The following is a 21,957-nucleotide window of genomic DNA, read 5'->3' as shown; positions in this document are numbered from 1 at the left end:
GGTCCTTCTTGACTGTTACTCTTTTTTTTGCTATGTTGTATATACTTTTTTTTACATTGCTTACCAAGTCTTCTTTTAAAACATTAACCTTAGCCCTTTTAAAAAATGCAAGGTAAGAAAAAAATATGCTTTGAGACAAAAAAAAGTTTCATTGTTTATATACTTTGTGAGTCAACTAAGCAAAGGTCTTTTTAGTAATAATTCATAGACTTTTCTATTTACATTTAATCTGTACGTATAGGACACCTGAATGCACACAGATGTTTTCATACTGGTTGATATGTCACAATGATTTAAAGTTTCTATAAATTCTTGTTTATAATGCAGATGTTTCTTAATGCAGCTGGCAGAAACCTTGTGGAAAAAGTGCAATCATTTATAATCCTTTTTTAAAGCTGAGTGATTTTGGTCTCATAACGCATTGTGTGTTAAATACTATGTTCATGAAAATATTTTTAAAATATATAATTAGGAAGCAAAATCATAGGCGATAAACATGCTTAGAAGGTTCAACTTACAATATTTATATTTCTTATCAAGCATTTTACGTTATTTTCTCATAAGCGTTGGATAGGTTTTTGTATGACACCCAAACATTACCACTGGCCAAATTAAACTGTTCTTCTCATTGTTAGCAGTGTACCATATGTTCTCGAATATAAGATGAGGTTTTTTCATAGCAAATGCTCTGAAAAATACCCCTCGTGTTATATTGGAGGTCATTTTATAATCCAACCTCAAATAGAGGTCTGACTACAAGACTAAGATCCAGATCCCCCGCAGGAGAAATTAAGCAATATTGACTCTCAATATTGGCTTTGTAAATTAGGGAAATATTTTTTTTAATAAAGGACATTTTATTATAAAAAATGTAAACTAAGCAAAGAATACTTTATGCAAAATGACTGAATGGACACTTAAATGTATTCTATGAAGAAAGGGTTGATTTATTACTGGGTCTTTTGCATTTTCCTTGATCTGGACAAATAATGGGTTACTTTTGTTAATCTACTGTATATATAGTGCAGAAGAGGTCAAAATGCCTGACTAACTATTTAACACTGCCTCTGTGTTTTGTTTGTTTTGTGTGTGTTTTTTAATTATCTTTGTAAGCTAATCTGTAAATTTTTCAGCCATACAACTATATCAGTGAATTTGTCACTCCTCCACGGAATGCACATAATATTCTAGGCATTCTGACCTTTTCTACACTATTAGTATATTACTCATTACTCATATACAATTATTTCACTCTCTTAAAAAATGTAGTTATATGCCAATATATTTCCCAGTAAGAAATTATTTTACTAACTGAGCTATATCTATTATGAATGTCAAGTTATTAACTTATTTGATAAGTAGGTATAGACAATTATTTTGTGTGTAATAATTTGTAACACCTACAGTTGTCGGCACCTTACATTTAACTTGGCAGATGCAAAGCTATAAGGCTAAGATTCTGGTGTAGATTGTCAGATTGTCAGAACCAAATAGCCTTCATTGGAAGTGGTGCATGGGGAAGCAATGTAGAGAGTGTGGAAAAAATGAACAGAAAAAGAAGAAATATGGAGACTCCAAGCATGACAATTTAGAGTACATTTGCTGGGTGTCATATGATCACATGTCCCTGGTACTCTCTATATGCAATCAAGGCTTAATTCAAGGATTTATGACTTCCATATCATCATTTTGCCAAATAAGAATACTTATTCTCCATCATTTTTAGAATATGCATGAATGTTTTCAACACATCTTCTTATTATTGTATTATTAGTCCTGCAAACATTCATTCCGTTCCCAATATCTGTTTGGTACATAATATTTTATTAAAATATACACTACAGTTTCAGTTCAGATGATAAGTACCTAATGGATGTGATTAGCGCACTAATATGTGTCTATTTTTATATCTCTGTTATGAGGAGGAATTATTTTTGTATAAAGCATTATTTATGTACTGAACCTTTTTCCAAATAAATTATTTTAAAATGCTCCCAGTCTGTGTATATAACAGTCTCCTACAGATTAAGTAATTAAATGTGGTTTTACTCTTGGTTCCCCACTATGCCTCTTACCCTGTGTTGTCCATTGCTGAATTAAAATATAGGCATTAAGAGAACATTCCGTACCAATGGATAGACTGCTGTGAAATTAATTATAATGTATGCAACTTTACCCGCATCACTGGTTGCCAGATGGAGTTTACCTTTTTTTCCACTGTATCAGGTGAATTTCTAAATACTGCTGCAAAGACAACCTATTTATTAACACTTTCATAAGGACAACAAAGTCTTAGATGCAATATACTACACAATATGATATTTTAGCTTCAAGTACATTCTATTAATCAAAGAAGTATGCTGTATGTGATGTTATCGTACCCTGATGTGAAAGATAACATCATTATCCTAACATCAATCATGGCTAATTGGGTCATAAAATGCAGAACATTCCTAAAACCTTAATGAATATGTAGACCAGGGGCGTCCAACCTGCGGCCCGCCAGCTGCTGCAGGACTACATCTCCCATAATGCTCTTTCAGCTAAGGGGCTGGCTGAGGAGGATGGGAGATGTATTCCTGCAGCAGCTGGAGTGCCTCAGGTTGGATGCCCCTGATGTAGACAGATGTCATATAAAAATTGACATTTGCTCTGCAGAGATCAATACACAGAATACATTTGAATTTGAGCTACCTTTACCCCTTCAGTCCCTTGTGGAAGTTATTATACATCCTAGAAAGGTATTCAATAAAGCCCTTTATGAAGTACATGTACGTCAAAACTTTCTTGCAGTGGCAGGGACATTTCCCTGCTGCTACACAATGATTAGACAGTCGTTTGACTGATCATTCATAATGGCTGCCCGTTTAAGTGCAAGTAAGCTATTACATAAGGAATGCCCGATCGCGCACTCCCTTCCAGGAGACATGACATCTGATGTTAACTGGAAGGCCAGCAGAGGACAGTGTATACGATTGCTACCCCTACTGGACGATCACACACATTGCAATCCCCAATGCAAGTCTGGAGACTTGCTTTGTGATCACAGTGTGATCAGTGCAGGTGGGTCGCAGGGAAGAGAATAAGAAATGTTTCTCCCTCTTTGGCCATTGTTTACCTGGAGCACCTAAAGTGTAGAAGAAATTCAAAGAAAACTGCAAGAAAATAAAATCAAGACATTATTAGTTGTTTTGTTTTACATACTAGCGCTCACAATTATTATTTTTTGCATATTTCTATGTTTTCAAATGAAACATTTTTTCTGAAGGGGAATCTTAATGTTCACATATGGTAAAAATGGCAAAAATGCTGGATGTAAGGTACCCAAAACCCCTGGGACTGAAGGGGTTACAAAAGCTGACCCACATTGGTCCTCACTTGTATTCTGAAGGTGAGGATGTGTCCTAAACTTCAGACAAGTCATCTACATTCTCTGAACAGAACTCTATGATGTATCATCTAATAATTTTGCCTCCCACATCCTATTCTTCTTTATCTAAGATAAAGCATAAAAGAGGATAATTGCATGGCATAAAGCCAAGGCAGTATTTCAAGAACAAGTTCCAAGAAGTTCAGGTAATTCTTCTAAGAGCCAGATGGTTCATTGCTAGAGGAAAAAATACTAAAGGTAGGGTGCATGCACTACAGAACAAAATTTAGAAGAGCAACCACTTGTATTTCATTTGGATGATTGGTTAATAATCTAGCAGTTCCTGATTCTTTTTTTGTGATTTCACACATAACTATTTTTTCATTAACATAAGAGAAGTTAAGTGATTAAAGAGTTGATTTTACACAATCTTGGTTAGTTCGATACGTGATTTTTTTTAGAAGGGGCTCAAGCGTTCTGGGAAAAAAAGGTTAAATAAAAGCCATATTTCCTGCTCTGTGAAATATATTTTAGTTCAGTCTAACAAGCCAATATTTGTCCTTGTTTAGACAAATTTAGTGGCAAACTGCATTGTTCCAGCATGTTTACTCTAATTAGCACGTATAAGTTATTCAACCTGTCACCAACGTGTGACAATATCATTGGCTTATAATAGTTGTTACTGATTCATCCTCACAACTTCCACTCATGCATATAAATGCTACTTTCCTTAAATACTTGTTTCTACTTTAATATTGCCTAACTCACTTTGTTTCAAATATTTTAAGCTGGCAGACTAGATGAGCCAAATGGCTCTTATCGACTGTCAAATTTAGTGTTTAAATGTTCTACAGATGAGAGGTTTAATTTTATTAAATGTTGCAAAATGGGAGGTTTGCATGGTATGAATAATGTTACGAGGTATTATAGAAAAAGAAAGAATGGACTAGACTTAATTATAAAGATTAATCTGTAACAAGTAATTGAATAGCAATCTCCATTACACTCCAATGGAAAACATGAGATTAAAAAAAAAACATAATTATTTTATCTTAATGGATCTAAAGAAATATGTATATTTTTTATTTTATTTTTTTCTCTTGCAGTCTATATCCAGTGATGATTGCTATTCTATTACTTGAGATTGATATATCTCCATATTATCTATTTAATCCCATTAGGAAAGTTTAGAAAGAAGGTACCGATGATAACAAGCTCAGCCCAGTGTGTGTGGATAAAATGATGTATATGGATGATATGTTTCTGTCTCTCTTTTATATGTGTCTGTTTGTGTGTGTGTGTGTTTTAAAAGTGTTGGCGGATCCAGGTGATAAAAGGTGCGATCAGAGAAGAGGTTTACCAAGCAGAACTTTTTTAACTGTACAATACCCTTAACTTGTAAAGCAGTTCCTTTGCTAAATTCAAGTTAGGAAGCTATACCATAGGAAGCCATACCATTATAATAATAAAAGCAAATGATTGAAAAAAATTTAATTTTCAAGTAACGCTATTCAAAGGTTTTACCATCAGCTAATGATATTTTAAACAGCATTTATAGAAAAAGTGTTAGAACAAACCTTTAATGTTTGCAGGGATTTCACCAATGGGTTTTTGCCGGTGGGTATTTCAAGTCATACCATTGATTAAAAGTTATGTAATAAATACATTTCATCAATAAAGTTCTTGGGATGGCCTTTACTACGACATTAAAAAAAAAAATTCTAGGACTTCTCTGTTTTTATATATGACGGAATACTTACAAAAAATCCACAGAGACTAAAAATTCTACCAAAGAGAAAATAAAGCAGACAAAGCAATAATATAAATCCAAAGGGAAAGTTCTGCTTGCCCTAAGGCTGCTCAATACTGAATGCCGTGACACTAGGAGTATTCTGTTCCTGCCTTCTTAGCGAGTTTCCCTTTCTAGAAAAAAAAGGCTTTTATGCTGCTTGTTTCAATGAACTAGTTGAAGATGTTATTAACCTAAGGGTCTAAAACTAAAACACAAAGGTATTGAAATCCACAATAAAGGCAAAATGCCTAGAACAGAGTCACCTATAAAGCATACTTATGATTACGTCTTTTGGGGTCATTTATCAAAGGCCAAAGAGTGATTTATGTAAGCAAAATGTGTGCAGTTTCTGTTGTGTCTAACCAGATTCTTCTATTTTACAAAGGCAGTGCAACAATCCCTTAGCATATAATGTCTTACTATTACATTGTCTTTCTGAAAAGCACACCAATATTCAAACATAGTTTGGATTTGTAATTCACATAATTTTTTCATGCTGTGCCCATGGTTGGATATGTAGGATATTCGATATAAGATTATTTAACTATATAATGATCTCTCTGTTACAGCAAGTTACATGTACCTACTTTAGTACATTAAACTGGGCACTAAGTTATGAAAACCCAGCATGCTGCATTTTTAGGCCAAGCAGCACTGACCAAGTTTGCTATTGACATCTCTAACGATCCTCTAGTTGGCCTAGGTCAGAATACGCCACTGACTGCTTGCACACCTTCTGCTATAAAACTATTAAAAAATCACCTTGTGGTGAAGCATGGTTAGAATTGGGGTACAGACTCATAAAACCTGACTGACAACTTAGGAGGTAACCACATGTGGAGATAAGCAGGTGTTAGTATACTTACTAAGAAACTAGGACAACAGGATTCAGTCCAGGTAGAAAAAAAGAATTGCGATTTAACAGTATTTTTTACTTAACAAAGACTTAAAAATATATTTGCCAAGGTGAGGGGTCTCCAACCTTTATCATTAAATTAATTTTAATTATGTTTTTGACTTTTTAATGTTTGACGCATGAAAGCGTCTGATAATGTTTCGTAGAGTTTAAATAAACATATCGTTAACATAAGATATGTTCAAAAGCCTTAAGAAAAAAAAACGTGCTTTGACTATAAACTTTAAAGTTTTCCAATTAAATTATAGACAAATAAAAGAGCAAATTAGGTGATGGCCTAAAGCAGTACAAATTTAGAGGAAAGATAATTAAACCATTTTACTAATAGAGAGCTTGTTACCAAAAAAAGAGAGAATCACATATCGTATGGCCTTTCTCATAGAAAAGTAGCACACACATTTCATTTTTCTGCATTTGTGCATAGAATATTATAGTCTTAATATTATTATGCTCCTATCAGATTGGGTTTCTTACCTGCACCTCACACATGATATATAAGCTGCGCCATATTTTGTGTTCTTTGTTTTCAGGTTGCTGTCTTGATCATATTTAGTTGGCACTAAGGGTAGGAGGGAATCCATGGCAACCACTCCCTTTTATATGACAAAGATTAACAGTTATTAAGAGGAGTTTATATGTTTATTTCTGTGTGTTGCGCAACCTTCTCTGAGAAGTATATGCATCTTTACCCTCTGTAGGGCCGTCATCAGTTTCCCTTGAGTGAACAAAGTTAAGATGACATGGGTTGATTTGGCAAAGGCATATTTTTGCAGTTATATGCCCCACACATGACACCTTATGGTGGCAAATAAATTTGCCTAGGCATGTCAGCCATTAACCTCAGCTAGTGCAGATGTTCCTAAAGTCTCATGACTTTATCCCCATTCTTCACTTATTACAGGCCAACATGTTCCGCAACATTGAGAAATTGACCAATTATATATTTCTTAAAAAGGAACTATTAGGAATGATTCACCAAGATATATATTAAAAGTCAAATGTTTTTCCAGATGAAGTGCTGTGTCCACAGAATTGCTATTAAAGTAATTGCTTTCAGAAATAGTTTTTCTTCTCCGCTTGTTCTATGTCATCTTAACTTTGTTCACTCAAGGGAAACTGACGGCGGCCCTACAGAGGGTAAGGATGCATATACTTCTTAGGTTCGGCACTCAAAGAAGGTTGTGCAACACACAGACGTCTCTCTCCCCTCTGTAGGTTTGTCGACAGTAACCATGTTGCTGCACACATGCAGAAGGCCACACATTTCAGAGGGCTGCCGCAGGGGAATGGTATATATGTGCTTCGGGTGGAAAGAAAGGTAAATATGGTCTTTAATATATGTCTCACTGCTTACAGGTGAGTTTAATAGGATACGATTTAAAACTATCAAGTGGAAACTGGTCAGGACACAAGCTTGGTCAGTAGCTCTATCCTAAAATACAAAGCTCAGGGATTTCCTGTTTTATGAATAGCCACTTATGTTTTTGAACATTTTGAACACACCAAAGCCGGGAAGTATTTGAGGGCCTTTAAAGATGCTGTTCCATCTACTCTGCTGAATGTAACATTTCTATAACTGAATGAATTCTTAGAAAGCTAGTATTGCGGAATGTCAATACTCTTCCCAGAAATAAATCGTTGTGTCATTTTTCAAGGAGAGTTTATCATGTGATAAGTTCTTGAATTGAAACTGAAGGCATTTCCTTAAAGCTTTTATTTGATTTAATAGGTCTGATAAGGTTTATTTGCTTAGCCCAATGAATGTTTTGGTAAGATAGCACCGTTAACATGTTACACAATTGCCAATGTAATGCACACAATGCTCAACGCAGATAATGGATGTCATGTCCAAACAACTCTTCTGTGGGTTAATTATTACGGCAACCAATAATCTTCTTTGCTTTCATTCAGTTCTACCTAGATAAATATAGACTTTTACTCTTTAAAGTCACATGAAGAAAACTATTTTTATTTAATAGGTATACCTGGGAACCGGAGATGCCGAAGCAATCAGTTTCATCATTCTTCCAGAGAAAAGAGCAGTATTTGGTCTTTACATATATAGGTACTGTATACACACATACGTATATGTAATTTACCAGATAAAAGGATTATTTGAAACAGTTGCATTCAATAATTCTGGGATATTATAGGTTCTGATTTCTGCACAAAACAAAGCCATTCATATTGCTGTTTAGCAACTCTACATAGCAATATGATGAATTAATGTGTCTTGACCAATGTTCCCTCTAATTTTTCTTAGGTGGTCTGCGCAGAAAATTTATCTTGTGCAAAAATTTTCCCAGAGCCAAAATTTTGTGCGCACAATATGCTTCTGCAAACGTTAAATTTAAATTGTTATTCTATATTTTTGGTACAGCTCGCTCATGGTTAATAACACTACATTATAGTGTGATAATGTAGTATTAGTTACACAACAGTATTACTTACTGTAATGTTTTTTTAAAGGTGAAATTCTCACTGCATAAGTAAATTATGAGCGAATCACGAGCAGAGGCTCCAGGCCGCATAAAGGATAAAAAAAATTTGGGGAAAAACTGTTGTGCGCAGGGGCGTACCTAGAGTATTTGGCACCTGGGGCGGATCCTGTACGTGGGACCCACACACACACTTTAAAACTGCATAGCTTCTATCGTTAGGCAAACATTGACAGGGGTACAGAATAACTGTTATCATTATTTACTAAGGCAGACATTGACGGTGGTACAACATAACACCTATCACTATATACTGAGGCAGACATTGACGGTGTTACAGCATAACTGCTATCATTATATACTGAGGCAAACATTGACGGTGGTACAGCATAACTGCTATCATTATATACTGAGGCAAACATTGACGGTGGTACAGCATAACTGCTATCACTATATACTGAGGCAAACATTGACGGTGGTACAGCATAACACCTATCACTATATAGAGAGGCTCACATTGACCGTGGTACAACATAAAACCTATTACTATACATTGAGCCAGACATTGACAATAATGCAGCATAACCCCAATCACTATATACTAAGCCAAACATTGATGTGGTGTAGGCCTACCACTTTAGTGTCTGGCCTAGATTATATATTTATATATATATATATATATATATATATATATATATATATATATATATATATATATATATATATATATATAGGGGGTCAGTTTCAGTCAAGTGAATGCTACATTTTCAGGTCCAGAATTTTCATTTCGGTGCATCCATATATATATGTCTGGCCTAGTATATATATATATATTTTCATTTCGGTGCATCCATATATATATGTCTGGCCTAGTATATATATATATTTTCATTTCGGTGCATCCATATATGTATGTCTGGCCTAGTATATATATATATATATATATATATATATATATACTAGGCCAGACATATATATATGGATGCACCGAAATGAAAATATATATATATACTAGGCCAGACATATATATATGGATGCACCGAAATGAAAATTCTGGACCTGAAAATGTAGCATTCACTTGACTGAAACTGAAACTGACCCCCCCCCCCACACACATTTAAAAACAAAAACAAAAAAAACACTTTTATTAAAAGTACAACCAAAATTAGACAAAAAAAATCAATATATATATATATATATATATATATGATTAACAGCAATCACACGCCTATCATGCCCAGGTTCTAGCATGTACTGGTTGCTTGGGCATGATAGGAGTGGGATTGCTGTTAGCAATCATTATATATATATATATATAAATTAATATTGTTATCAAATTTTTCTGTCCAGTTTTGGTGTGTTACTTACTTTTAATAAAGGTGTGGTTGACACACCAAAATTGAACAAAAAAATATATAATTGCTACCAGCAATCTCACTCCTATCATGCCCAGGCAGCCAGTACATGCTGGAACCTGAGCATGATAGGAATATGATTACAGCCTCCCTATGCCATGCTATCCCTCCCCACACACACTTACACATCCATGCTATCACACACACACACACACACTCATTCACAAACATTCAGTTTAAACTACAGCATAACACCCATCACTCTCACACACTAATTCATTCTCACAGAATGTTTTCCTACCTTTTCTCTGTCACTTTTCCTCCTCTTCTATGTCCTCTCCTTCCGGTGCAGTAAAGACGGTGGGCGTGGCTTCAGTGCTGTGCGCCGGGATCTGACATCAAATCCCAACGCACGGCATCAGTTGCCGCGCGCATCGCAAGGGAGCAGGATCGGAGGTCTGTATTAACAGACCTCCCGCTCCCTTGATTGATTTTAAGCCGGTTGGAGGGAGATCCTTGATCTCCCCAACCGAGCTTGCTCCTCTAGCGGCGGACATTACTGTCCGTCTCTGGAGGGGTGCTGTGCACACAACCGGTAGCGGACCGCCCCCCATTCGGTACGCTACTGGTTGTGCGCACAATTTTTGTTCGTGTGCGCTCCCTCTGAAAGCTATGTGTGCGCGCACAAGCGCACAGCTTAGAGGGAACACTGGTCTTGACCACTATGTTTAATCCTATAAATTTCTGCTTCAATTGCAGATAGATTAATGTAATTGTCATTTGATCCAAACAGAATATAATTCATTTTATGAACGTGAAATAAAATGTTGCATTGTTCTGGCTTCCCATGCGGTAATTCCTCATTGGCAACCAATGCAAAATTTACACTAAAATTTAGAATGATAAAATATGTTTCATGTTTCAGAGCTGTACTTACAAAATAAATTAAGAAGAAACATGTATGAATTGACACAAGAAAAGGTGCGAAGAACAGAGCCAATAAAACAATAATCAATCATATCATATAATATTCTTTACAAAAATAATAGGGTGTTAACAAAGGAAAAAGTCATGGAGAAATCTCTGGAAAGTATACCTCAATGTTCCCTCAATGTATAAAGCATAAACCTTGAGCTTACCGTGAGAACACTTTGAGATCTGTTATTGGTAGCTCCTTGGACCTGACATTTAGACAATGAAACCAAAGGTAGACTAACATTCCTAAAATAATTTTATGGTAGATCAGCATTTATGGGGGTCACTGTCATAGGTCTGCCCAAGGGCAACACTATCTCTATCTCCCCATACTAACTATGCCCTTTCCTTTGGAGCACCCCATATTTGTGGAGATCGCCAAGGTATATCCCAGTGTGCCTCCTTAGGATACACTACAAAAATACCATGGAGGCATGCACAGGTTTCACAAGAGATCTCTGATGTCCCCAACAGACCCAGGTGCTGCTCACTAGGGAGGCCAATAGCTCTGTCATCTAAAGCAACATCACACAATTTCTTTAACATGCAATTATTGCTATAATGAAAACATAAACCAAAAATCACATGTAGCCAATTCTAACAGACTAGACATGGAGCAATGATAATGGGAATAAGGTTAAAAATGTATAGAATCTTTAAACATTTTGAGAACAAAAGAGTGTTTTGAGTCTTTGCAAAGCATCCCCTTATCCTTTGCACTCAAATACATATTGCTTTTTTTTAAACATTGCAATACAAAAAGACTAAACATCCTCTACTCTGTAACTGAGAAGTGATTCTATCAAAGTTAAGGCATACAAACAGTTCAAACTCTGTTGGGTTACCCCTAGTAAAGTTACCCATATGCTGCCTCCCCATCAGACCAGCCTAGACAAGCATAAACCACTGGGTAGATCCGACATAATTTAGCTCTGAGCAGTTCCTTCCTCAAATGTTCTTCTGCCAAAGCGTGGTTGGCTTGCTACATGCAGAGCAAGGCTGTAATTGAAGCCTGTAATTGAACACTTTATATGTTACCAAAAAATAACATTAAAGAAGGCATCTATAACACATTGCATGGGTGTCCCCAGAAAGGTTTATTATAAAGATGGTCCTTGCATTATTATATTTAAATAATTCAAAGTATATCAGGATAGAAGTAACTCCACATCTGTCACTTTTTATTAATCACAACCTTTCACAAGCAAACTCAGGATTTTTCAACTACATTAAACATTTGCTATTATGAGAGACGCTGGATTGTACAGCTAATCAAAATTACGTGGTCCATTCGTTTTCTGTTTTTAATCATTCGCAATTCATTGACCGCATTTGTTACAATCAAACTGATTAAAAATCAGTCCCCAGGGTCAATTCTTTTACTATGAGTAACATGACTGGTTAGTATAGTCTTCGGTGCTGACAGTCCCTGTACCTTTATCTAGCAATAATTGTCCTGTCTGGTCATCAGTTCTTACATGTACTGCAGCAGTGATACCTGTTGTGACAATTTGTGATCCATTTTTATTGTTAATTGTTAACGTTAATTTGTTATTGCATCACCTACCACTTGTAAAGCATATTCCAATGTGTCATTTATATGGTGCCCTTTATTGGCTTTTAGTGGTATTATCCCACCATTCTCTGTTATGAGACTTTTCTATAAGGCTGTCCCTGCTAATATGCAAATTCAGTGATTCTTGTGTATAATAAGTTTGCACAATGTCACCATTGCGTCAACACCTTGTTAGTGTATTTTGTGGGTGTTGCTTTGTGTCATCATAACTTATATGGGGCTTGGATGTCAACAATGCTTTAAAATATAGGTTTTACCACCAAAGTTATGTCTGGAAAGTATATAATTTTATGATGAGCAAACACTGTTTCTGTAACACATGCCAAATGTGTCCTTACAATACATTAATACAATACCAGATGTCTTGAAATGGTTGATAACTGAACACAAATTAAACACATTTGGTCATGTTATAAGGAACAGCTAAAAATGAAGTATTGCAAAAGACATTTAAAAAAATGTATATATTTCATGCTAACTATAAATGTTAAATGAAAACCAATAGGCTTCACTTTTAACATTTTCTATCAAGCAGTTTACAGATCAAATTATTGTGTATATAACCTTAGATAAAAGATGCAATTCTTCACTGACTTTGGAGAACATGTTAGGTGGAAACTCAACCACAGAAACAAAGTTTCTTCCTGTGCAGATCGCTATACATATATTTGACTGATATTGGGAACTGATTCTAAATTATGATCTTAATGTGTACAGGGCCGGACTGGCCCACCAGGATACCGGGAAATTTCCCGGTGGGCCGGCAGATTCGTAGGCCGGGCGGCTGCCCGAAATCTAATCTAAATGGCCGGCGCTACTTCAATTCTTTTTTTATTAAAGTATTAAAGCAGCGCCGGCCGGCGGCATCAGCACTCAGCAGCCGTGTGTGATGGCCGCCTACTGATGGGAGCAGCGTGAGGGGTGAAAGCCCCGCCCCCTCGCACGGACCTTTCACCCCTCATGTTGCTCCCATCACTATGCGGCCATCAGATTAATGGAAATTTAATCGAAACGGCCAATGCGTGCTGACACCGCCGGCCGGAGCTACTTTAATACTTTTTTTATTTTACTTTATATGGCAAGCCGATCCGGCATATTCAATTTAAAAAAAAAAGAATTAAAGTAGCTCCGGCCGGCGGTGTAAGCACGCATCGGCCGTTTCGATTAAATTTCCATTAATCTGATGGCCGCATAGTGATGGGAGGAGCGTGAGGGGTGAAAGCTCCGCCCCCTCACACTCAGACTGCTGGAGAACCGGATGTCCTGTCACTGACATCCTGTCCACATAGAAAACGGCGGCCTGCAGCTACCAGAGGACGGAGGCCAGGATGAAAAAGCCCCAAAGTGGAAGAAGTAGAAGGTAAATAAACAAATTTTGTTTTTTTTTAACAAACTGTATAATATTTTTTTATATAAAAGCCTTATGCCCCCCATATGCCACTCTGCCTCCCTGATATGCCTTATGCCCCTTATATGCCACTCTCCTTCCAGAAATGCCTTATACCCCTATATGCCACTCTGTTCCATGATATGCCTTTTAACCCCCTAAATGCCAGAGTGGCATATAGGGGTATAAGGCATTTCTGGACTCAGAGTGGCATATAAGGGCGACAAGGCATTTCTGGAGGCAAAGTGGCATATAGGAGGTTAAAATGCATATCATGGGGCAGAGTGGCATATAGGAGGGTATAAGGCTTTTCTGGAGTGCCCCATGGTATGCCTTTTAACCCCCTATATGCCACTCTGCCTCTATAAATGCCTTTTAACCCCCTATATGGCAGGGTGGCATATAGGGGGTATAAGGCATTTCTGGAGGCAGAGGGGCATATAGGGAGTTAAAAGGGGGCAGAGTGGCAAGCCTGGGGCAGATGTCTGGCACTCCACCAGAATTGATCTGTGTTTGTTTTCTGGATGCACCCTGCAATACGAAAAGACATCAGATTCTACTAACTTAATCAGGTTCTATTAACTTAAGTAATTGAAAGCTCCTTGACATGGGGCTCTGTGCAAAAGAAAATACAAAGGGGGTAGAAGGGGCTGTTGGCAAATAAAAGGAAATAAAAACAAAAACAAAAAATGTCTCAATCTAAAAATGTTTGCAGTAGTAAATGTTTTGATTCCATTATGTGTAATATATTTCATTTATTAGGGCCTTTTAACAGTTTTGCTTTCTGGTATTTTAATACAAATAATATGATAAAAAGAATGTTTTATAGTTATTTGTACGGCAAATAGTGTGACTCGGGTATGTATAAGGGGTGCGTGTGGGTATAAGAGCTCAATCGCGAGATAAACTATATGGGGCTGCTCTCCAAATGTTTCCAGGGCTGCTTTTCAGTCCCAGTCCGGCCCTGAATGTGTATATGTATCAACACGTATTTATTATTATTATTTTAATGAATGAGTATTAGCCTCATATTTTTGTTGGGGGGTTGTTTGTGGGACCTGCCAACTTACTGCCACAACATTTAAAAAATATATTTGTGATGGAACCCTTATATAGAAAGTACAGGGTATGCAATCTGTTGAAACAACGCAAAACTAGTCTAGGCTTCTTAAATATCCTACTTAGGTTAACAGTAGGGTATCGATACAATATCAATTATTTTTTTTACTGGGAGATTATGAAGAATTAAAACGTTTACATGAAACTTGCAATGCTTTTGTGGTAGTCAGAGCTGGTAGTCAGAAACCATAATGGTTATTGAACTAGCCTAATCTTTTTTTTTGATCTTGAGCTGTGATAGATACTGCATTTTTAAAGTAAATCTATTTATTACCAAAACACTGATTTAACTATTAAAGTACTCTTGCTGCTTCGAAAATGTCCAGCTAAAATCATCTTTTTAATAGATTTATAGAATCCATCATCTAAAGCGACATCATTCAATTTCTTTAATGCAGCCATTTCTTTTAATAGACTAGAAATGGAGCAGTGATAATGGGGGGTATATGGTTCAAAATTTATAGAATCTTTAACCATTTAAAAACAAATTAGTGTTTTATGAGTCAGAGGTCAGTCTTTGCAAAGCATCCCCTCTATCCTTTGTACTCAAATACATATTGCTTGCTTTACACATTGCAAAGCAAAAAGACTAAAGATAAGATTAAAGGTTAATCTTATCAAAGGAAATTTCTGCGTTGTTAAGGTTCAAATATCAAAAAAACATACCCATATGTTTCCATCCTGATGGTATGGTTTCCAATTCCTTCCAGTGTCACTGTAGAGCAGTCTATACTGGGACACCCAGTCAGAACTACTGTATCGTCCTTGGGTGGCAATAGAGCGGATCTGTTTTCTATTTCCAAAATCCACCTGCAGCCACTGGTAGTGGTCACTGTCCAAAGGTGACCATCCTCCAGCTCCTATAATATAAAAGAGTATTGAAAATCTTAAATGTTTACAATAATAACCACCGTTTGTCAAAGCAAAACTCCGGCAAATTGAAATCGGAGCAATTAGGTAATTAGGTTCAATTAAGCTAAACTAGCCATACAAAAATTCCAGATCCTCTTCATACGAAGTAAAACATATTTAAAGCAAATAAAACGTTTACTTATTTATTACAAGAAGCATTCCACCTAGATTTGTAGTGTGTATGTTGTATATATGCTCTTGTCTTGCATGGCCATTCGGCGCTTCCGCTGTCAACAATAATCCAACAACAACGATAAGGTTTAGGCACGCAACATTGCGGAAATTAATCTAAAACAAGGTAATGTGTTTAAAGTGTTATATTTACTGTATTCCATTCGGCCAACCTTGAGATTTATTTCTTGGACATTGTGGACCTAAACCTTATCTTTGAAAACCTTTACATATACATTTAAAACCCTATACATTATTATCACATTTATGTAACTACTGTTTTTGTGCGAGTATTAATTACGTACTGTATGTGTAAATGATGCATACAATATAAAGTCATTTTATAAATGTAATATAAATATTAATCATAATAGCATAATGGACCCTGAATAAATAAAAAAATACAAATTAAATAGCTTTATTTAATAGCATTATCCACAATGCAAGTAGTAGTGCCAAGTGCTTCTCCAATCCACCCCGCCCTAGTAAATTTTCTGGACTACACTACTTGACACTTGCAGTACGGTAGATAGAAGAACATCAATCTCAGCTGAATCTAACACTGATACTCTCACTGCCACTGCCTTACACTCCTAATTCCCATCCGTCTGCGGCTGCTAATTACAAGTTAAAATAGCATCAGCACACTTAGCTATCTATGCTTCGTCCTATCAATCACACCCATAATAATCAATGACACCATCCAACCGATGTTTTTTTTACGAAGATAGAAGAGAGAAGATGAAAAAGAGACCACAGAAGAGAGAAGGTGAAGAACAAGACAAACATTTAGAGAGCGTGAGAGAGGGATTAAACGAGAATGAGAGTGTGAAAGAGTGAGTGAGAGTATGAGAGGGTGATAGTGAGTGAATGAGAGTGAATATGGGGACCGTATATGGACAACAAATTTCATTCCTGATTTAAAACCCAACATTTGTCAGAAATACTTTTGGCCCGTTGAGTACGCGCACCGCCACAGCCGGTGAACGTCAACGCGATGCGCTTAGACAACCTCCCGTGCCGGCACTCCCACCGTGGAAAGTGCTGGCAGAGGAGGCTGTCTCAGCGTATTGGAGAGTAGGATCCAGGTCCTCTGCAGCGCTGCGGGGGATCTGTATCCTAAAGATCAGAGGTTGCCAGCTGACACCAAGGAATAGAGAGGAAGCATCCATTGTAAAATATATCAAAATGTAATCAAGTCCATGGACCATAAAATCAAAACAAGAGCTAGATAAACAGGCACAGGGTAGAAACACAGGCTAGACGCTGTATCCTAACCCTGCTGCCTGCCCGGCGCCTGGAACTGCATGCCCCGGGCGTCGGGCGATAAGTATTGCGCATTCCTGCACTCCCCGAATATAGGCCACACCCCACTTTAAAGAGAGGGGAGAAAGTGCGGCCTATATTCGGGCAAATACGGTACTTACTTTGCATACCTCCCTGCTCAGTAAAATGTGTTCACTTTTAGTGAGTTAACCTGTCTCCAATTAACCTTTTGAACAATTAAGCCCTGACTTACCTATATCTCTTGCTGCTGAGAGGCAGTTCAAGTAATTATTCTGTAATTTACAAATCACTCTGTGGAGAGCAAGTATATTTATCACATTTTCTTCTTTAAGCCTAAATATTTATGAAGCTTTTTTTTCAAATTGATGTAGATTTACAATGTAAGTTATTTGGGCTAAACGCATGTGCTATATCAGAGAGCATATTACCTGCTGTTTTGTGAGAAATATAGGTCTGCATCAGACTTGATTTACTTTCTGGAACAAAAATTATATATTGAGAAACTTGGTAAACTAGAATTTGTTTGTCAGACTCCCAACTTAAGCATTTGTGTGTGTTCTACATTTGTAGTATAAAGACTATTGCTACTGGAAGAACAAGGCAGCTGTTTGCAGATACTTATTTGTTCAGCTTTCTGTTCAATTGAACCACGGAGAGATGGAGTAAATACATTGTGCTTATGTATAAAAAGGTGATTCTGGCAACATTTTGACCATACTAATTAATCGGCAGGTGCAGTCCATCGATGGTTAGGGCGATAAGGCCACTTTTAAAACTTTGTAACAGAAGTGTGGCTTATATCATAACACTTTTTCTACAATTTAAAAGAAGGGTGAGAAGTTTTGAGAGGGAATGGAAGTCTATTTAAACATCCATCAGGGTTATGCTCCAGCCAGTATTAAAGTCCTGGCACAGGACGTGAACCTGGGACCTCAAATTTTCAAGTGGGTTCTCTGTTGTGGTTGCTGAAGTATAATATTGCAATTAACTACCTGCTCTGCTATTTTGTTATCTGCGCGGAGGGTACTTCCACTAAGTGCTCATCATCTGCACCTGGTTCCCGTTTAGAAGACAATTTAAACCTGCTTCTAGCCCAGATTGTGTTGTGGCCTGTTATATCATAACTCACTTCTTGCTTGTGTACCCGACTACCATACCTGGGAACTCTCCGGGTTTGACCCGGAGATTGCCAGGTGAGCGCTGCTACTCCGGTTCTCCGGGTCAAGACTTGAATCCTCCGGGGTGTTTCCCGCTAACGTCAGTGTGCAGTCCTGGCCGCGTCCCGCAAGCCGAGAAGTCCCAGGTATGCCGACTACGAATCCAGTCCTTCCTGAAACATTATCTCATTTTGCAAGGAACCCAACCTCCATTTGTTTTTATCCTTATTCTCCTTGCCAGTTGTACCTAGGTTCATCACCTCCTAGGTTTTTTTCCACAACGCACCACTGATCTTTCTTGAATACCTCATACTATCTGATAGTCATTACTAAACTTATACATTCAGATTCCTGTCCAATTTTTAACCAATTCAAATATGTACAAATGTCCAAAAGTGAGGAGGGAGCCCTAATGAAACAAACTCACTCTCATAGTTCAGTTATTTAACTGATCTTTTGCGCAGATGATATTTACAAGATTTTTTGCAATAACAAAAAGGTGATTATGAACAGTGCATAATGACAGAAGAAGCTAGGTCCCATCAGCAAAAATATTTTCAAAAGTGTCCCATTACACAGCATAATCTGGTTCATTTGGGTAAAGGGAAAATAATAGAATTTAAAAGAAAAAAATGTCTTGAGCTAATTAAACTTATAAGGCATAATAAAACAGTTTACAAAGATATTAGTCATTGTTACTGCAATATGGCAAACCCCAAAGGTCCAGCAGCATATTGCCAATCAATAGATTTGCTTCTCTCATGTAATAAAAGGTGTAATTTCAAAGTCTTTGATTGCATTGTGTACATGGACAATACAACGTGTAACCTCTATTGATTTGTCAGCTATAAAGCAGGCTCTTCAAGGGACATTAAGACTTCAACTGAGATACAGGTGAGAAAGATGTTGGATTTCTGAGTCTGCTCCTCAGCACTGTACATGTTCTGTGTTTGACTTTATAAGGAAAATTACATTGCATGTGACTGCATTAAACACAAATTAGTCAATAATTAAGATTTTGATTGCCGATAAAACAACTTAATAAATTGCTAAAGACCACATCCTTTTGATAGTACAGTAAAAAACTGATGTTCTAGATAAATAGAATGCTTTAGTTACAGTATGGTTTTATAGGAGATAGGATAAGAGGAGGCAGAGCTAGTATGAGGAGATGGACAGGACAAGGCAGACCAGTGGGACAATTGCCTCCCGTGCCTGTCTGAGTTCTTCATGTTGGACCCATCCCAATTTTTAAAAGCAACCCTGGTCCACTGTGATATTTAACACTTGGACCAGCCTGCTCTGGGAGGTGGGTGCTCAACAGGGCAAGAAGCAGTTTGTGAGAGGTGGGTGCCAGCCTCAGGAGGTTGCAGACATCACTCCCAACCTGCAGTACAAATGCTACCCTGGAAGTCCAGTAATTTCCTATGATTACAGGAGCCTCCAGGATTAACCCCCAAAAGTTCCTAAATGTGTATAATTGAATACTATTTTTGATAAATAATAATTGTCTATCAGATTCCAAATAAAAACTGCTCTTCTCAATCTCAATAAAATGTCCTTCTTTGATTATTCCTAATGATAATTTCCCATTATCCAATTAGTGCCCCAGAGAGCTTAAGATATTCCAGCTGCGAAGGTTGATTTGTCATTAACCCCTTCGTGACAAAGGCTGATTTTACTTTTTGTACCCTTCGTGACATTGGCCGTTTTAACATTTCTGCGCTACTCGTGTTTAGCTGTAATTTTCTTATTTCCCGTTTACTGAACCCACACACATTAGATATTGTTTTTTTCAGGATTTTTGGTGTTTGGCGATCAACTGCCCATGTCCTATTTGGCACATCTTTGAGCCGGGCCATTTCAGTGTGCCCAATAAAGCCATATATTTTTGAAAACTAGACACCCCAGGGTATTTCAAATGCTAGTATTTTAACTCTTTCCATGCACCATATCTACCACCAGTCTTTGTCAAACTTTGTGGTAGTCATTTTTTTGCATTTGTTTTGTCACCCCAGGGTATTTTAAATGCTGGTATTTTAACTCTTTGCATGCACACATTTTACCACCAGAATTTTTTCATTCTGCAGTAGTATTCTTTTGTGTGTATTTTTCCCCCACACACCTATGTTATGTATGAATTTACAGCTCCTGGTATATGCCGCTGTCACATGACACCCCAATATGTGTTCAGCAACATCTCCTGAGTACAGTGATACCCCACATGCATGGGTTTGTCATTTTTTGGGGGAACTAAAAGGCCACATTTGGTACGTGTGCATATTTCTAATTGGAAATTAGATGTGTGGCCATCCTTCCCCCCGTGTTAATTGGGACATTGTTGAACCCGGCCAATTCAATTTACCCCATCAAGTCATACATTTTTTAAAAGTAGACACCCCATGGGCATTTAATATGCCAGTATTTTAACTCTTTCCATGCGAGAATTGTTTTAAGCTAATATGCTAATTTTAGGATATTTTTTATATATATATTTTATCTTTTTTTGCCTTTTTTTAAACTTTTTTTTAACATTTTTTTTCAACTTGAAGGTTCCCCTGATAGTGACATCAGTGGGAAATTATTTTTACATTTTACTGTTTTTTTTAAAAATTTTCTAATTATTATTAATTTTATTTTATTTTTTAATTTATTTTTACTAATCACTGTGATTAGAAATCTGGGCTCCATTGACTTGCATGGTTGAATGCAGAACCTGTATTAAACCTGCAAGTGGAGCCAGAGTTCTCTAGAGGGTCTGGCGACCATCTAGCGAACTTTTTCATCTTTATTGTTTTTTTCCCGGGCCGCCGCCATCTTGCTGATGGTGAAGCTCTCCAGAGCGGTCACAGTCCACCCCGAGGTAAGTGTTTGGTGTCGCTGGATGCCTCCTGATCGAGGCATTCCAGCGACACCATTTAAGTTTAGGAGGCGATCGTTGATCGCCTCCTAAACGCTTTTAAAACGGGCGTCCGCCGCCATACAATGTATGGCGGATGTTGACACCCCGGGGAGGGGCCAGAGATGGCCCCTTAGTGCCGATCGTGGAATTGCTGTATGCTGTATCGAGGTCGAGGCATTACAGCAACGCCGTTTGGGTGCAGAAAGCGAAAGTAGATCGCTTTCTGCACCCGTTTAAAGGCGTGCCGGTCCTGGCACGTCAATTGTCGTAAACGACATGTTTTTCCATGACGTGCCCGGACCGGCAATTGTCATCAAGGGGTTAAAGGAAACCTTTGCTTCAAAAATATCTTAGTATAATTAAATATATGTTTAATCCGTCTATCCGCAAGTGTAACCAAATGTGTAATCGCCTACATGTCTCCTACATACATTTTAAAAATCCAGCAAATTTAAGTCCTTCTGATGCACAATTTTGTTCCTCTCCTAGTCTTTACAAGAATCAAGCTTGTCTGGCTAAAATTGCTTTGTCAATTAGCAACAGGATCATTGACAAAGTCTACATTGTTTAAACATCATTGAAACATTCTGTACTTTCTTA

The 21,957-nt window shown here is 37.2% G+C and overlaps 1 protein-coding gene across 1 annotated transcript in view; it reads right to left on the bottom strand.

Moving 5' to 3' along the window:
- Nucleotides 1–21,957, bottom strand: part of LOC149286607 (contactin-associated protein-like 2) — a 494,134-nt gene that overhangs the window by 444,853 nt on the left and 27,324 nt on the right. Inside the window, exon 3 of the mRNA XM_089493838.1 lies at nt 15,595–15,788. Coding sequence (XP_089349964.1) covers nt 15,595–15,788 — 194 coding nt within the window. The remainder of the gene's footprint in view (nt 1–15,594; nt 15,789–21,957) is intronic.

This window comes from Sceloporus occidentalis, unplaced genomic scaffold (assembly GCF_023333645.1).
Source record: "Sceloporus occidentalis isolate IW3139 unplaced genomic scaffold, rSceOcc1.0.p SCAF_67, whole genome shotgun sequence".
Classification (NCBI taxonomy): domain Eukaryota; kingdom Metazoa; phylum Chordata; class Lepidosauria; order Squamata; family Phrynosomatidae; genus Sceloporus; species Sceloporus occidentalis.
Note: the sequence above shows the minus strand (reverse complement) of the source record. Positions and strands in the feature narration are given on the sequence as shown.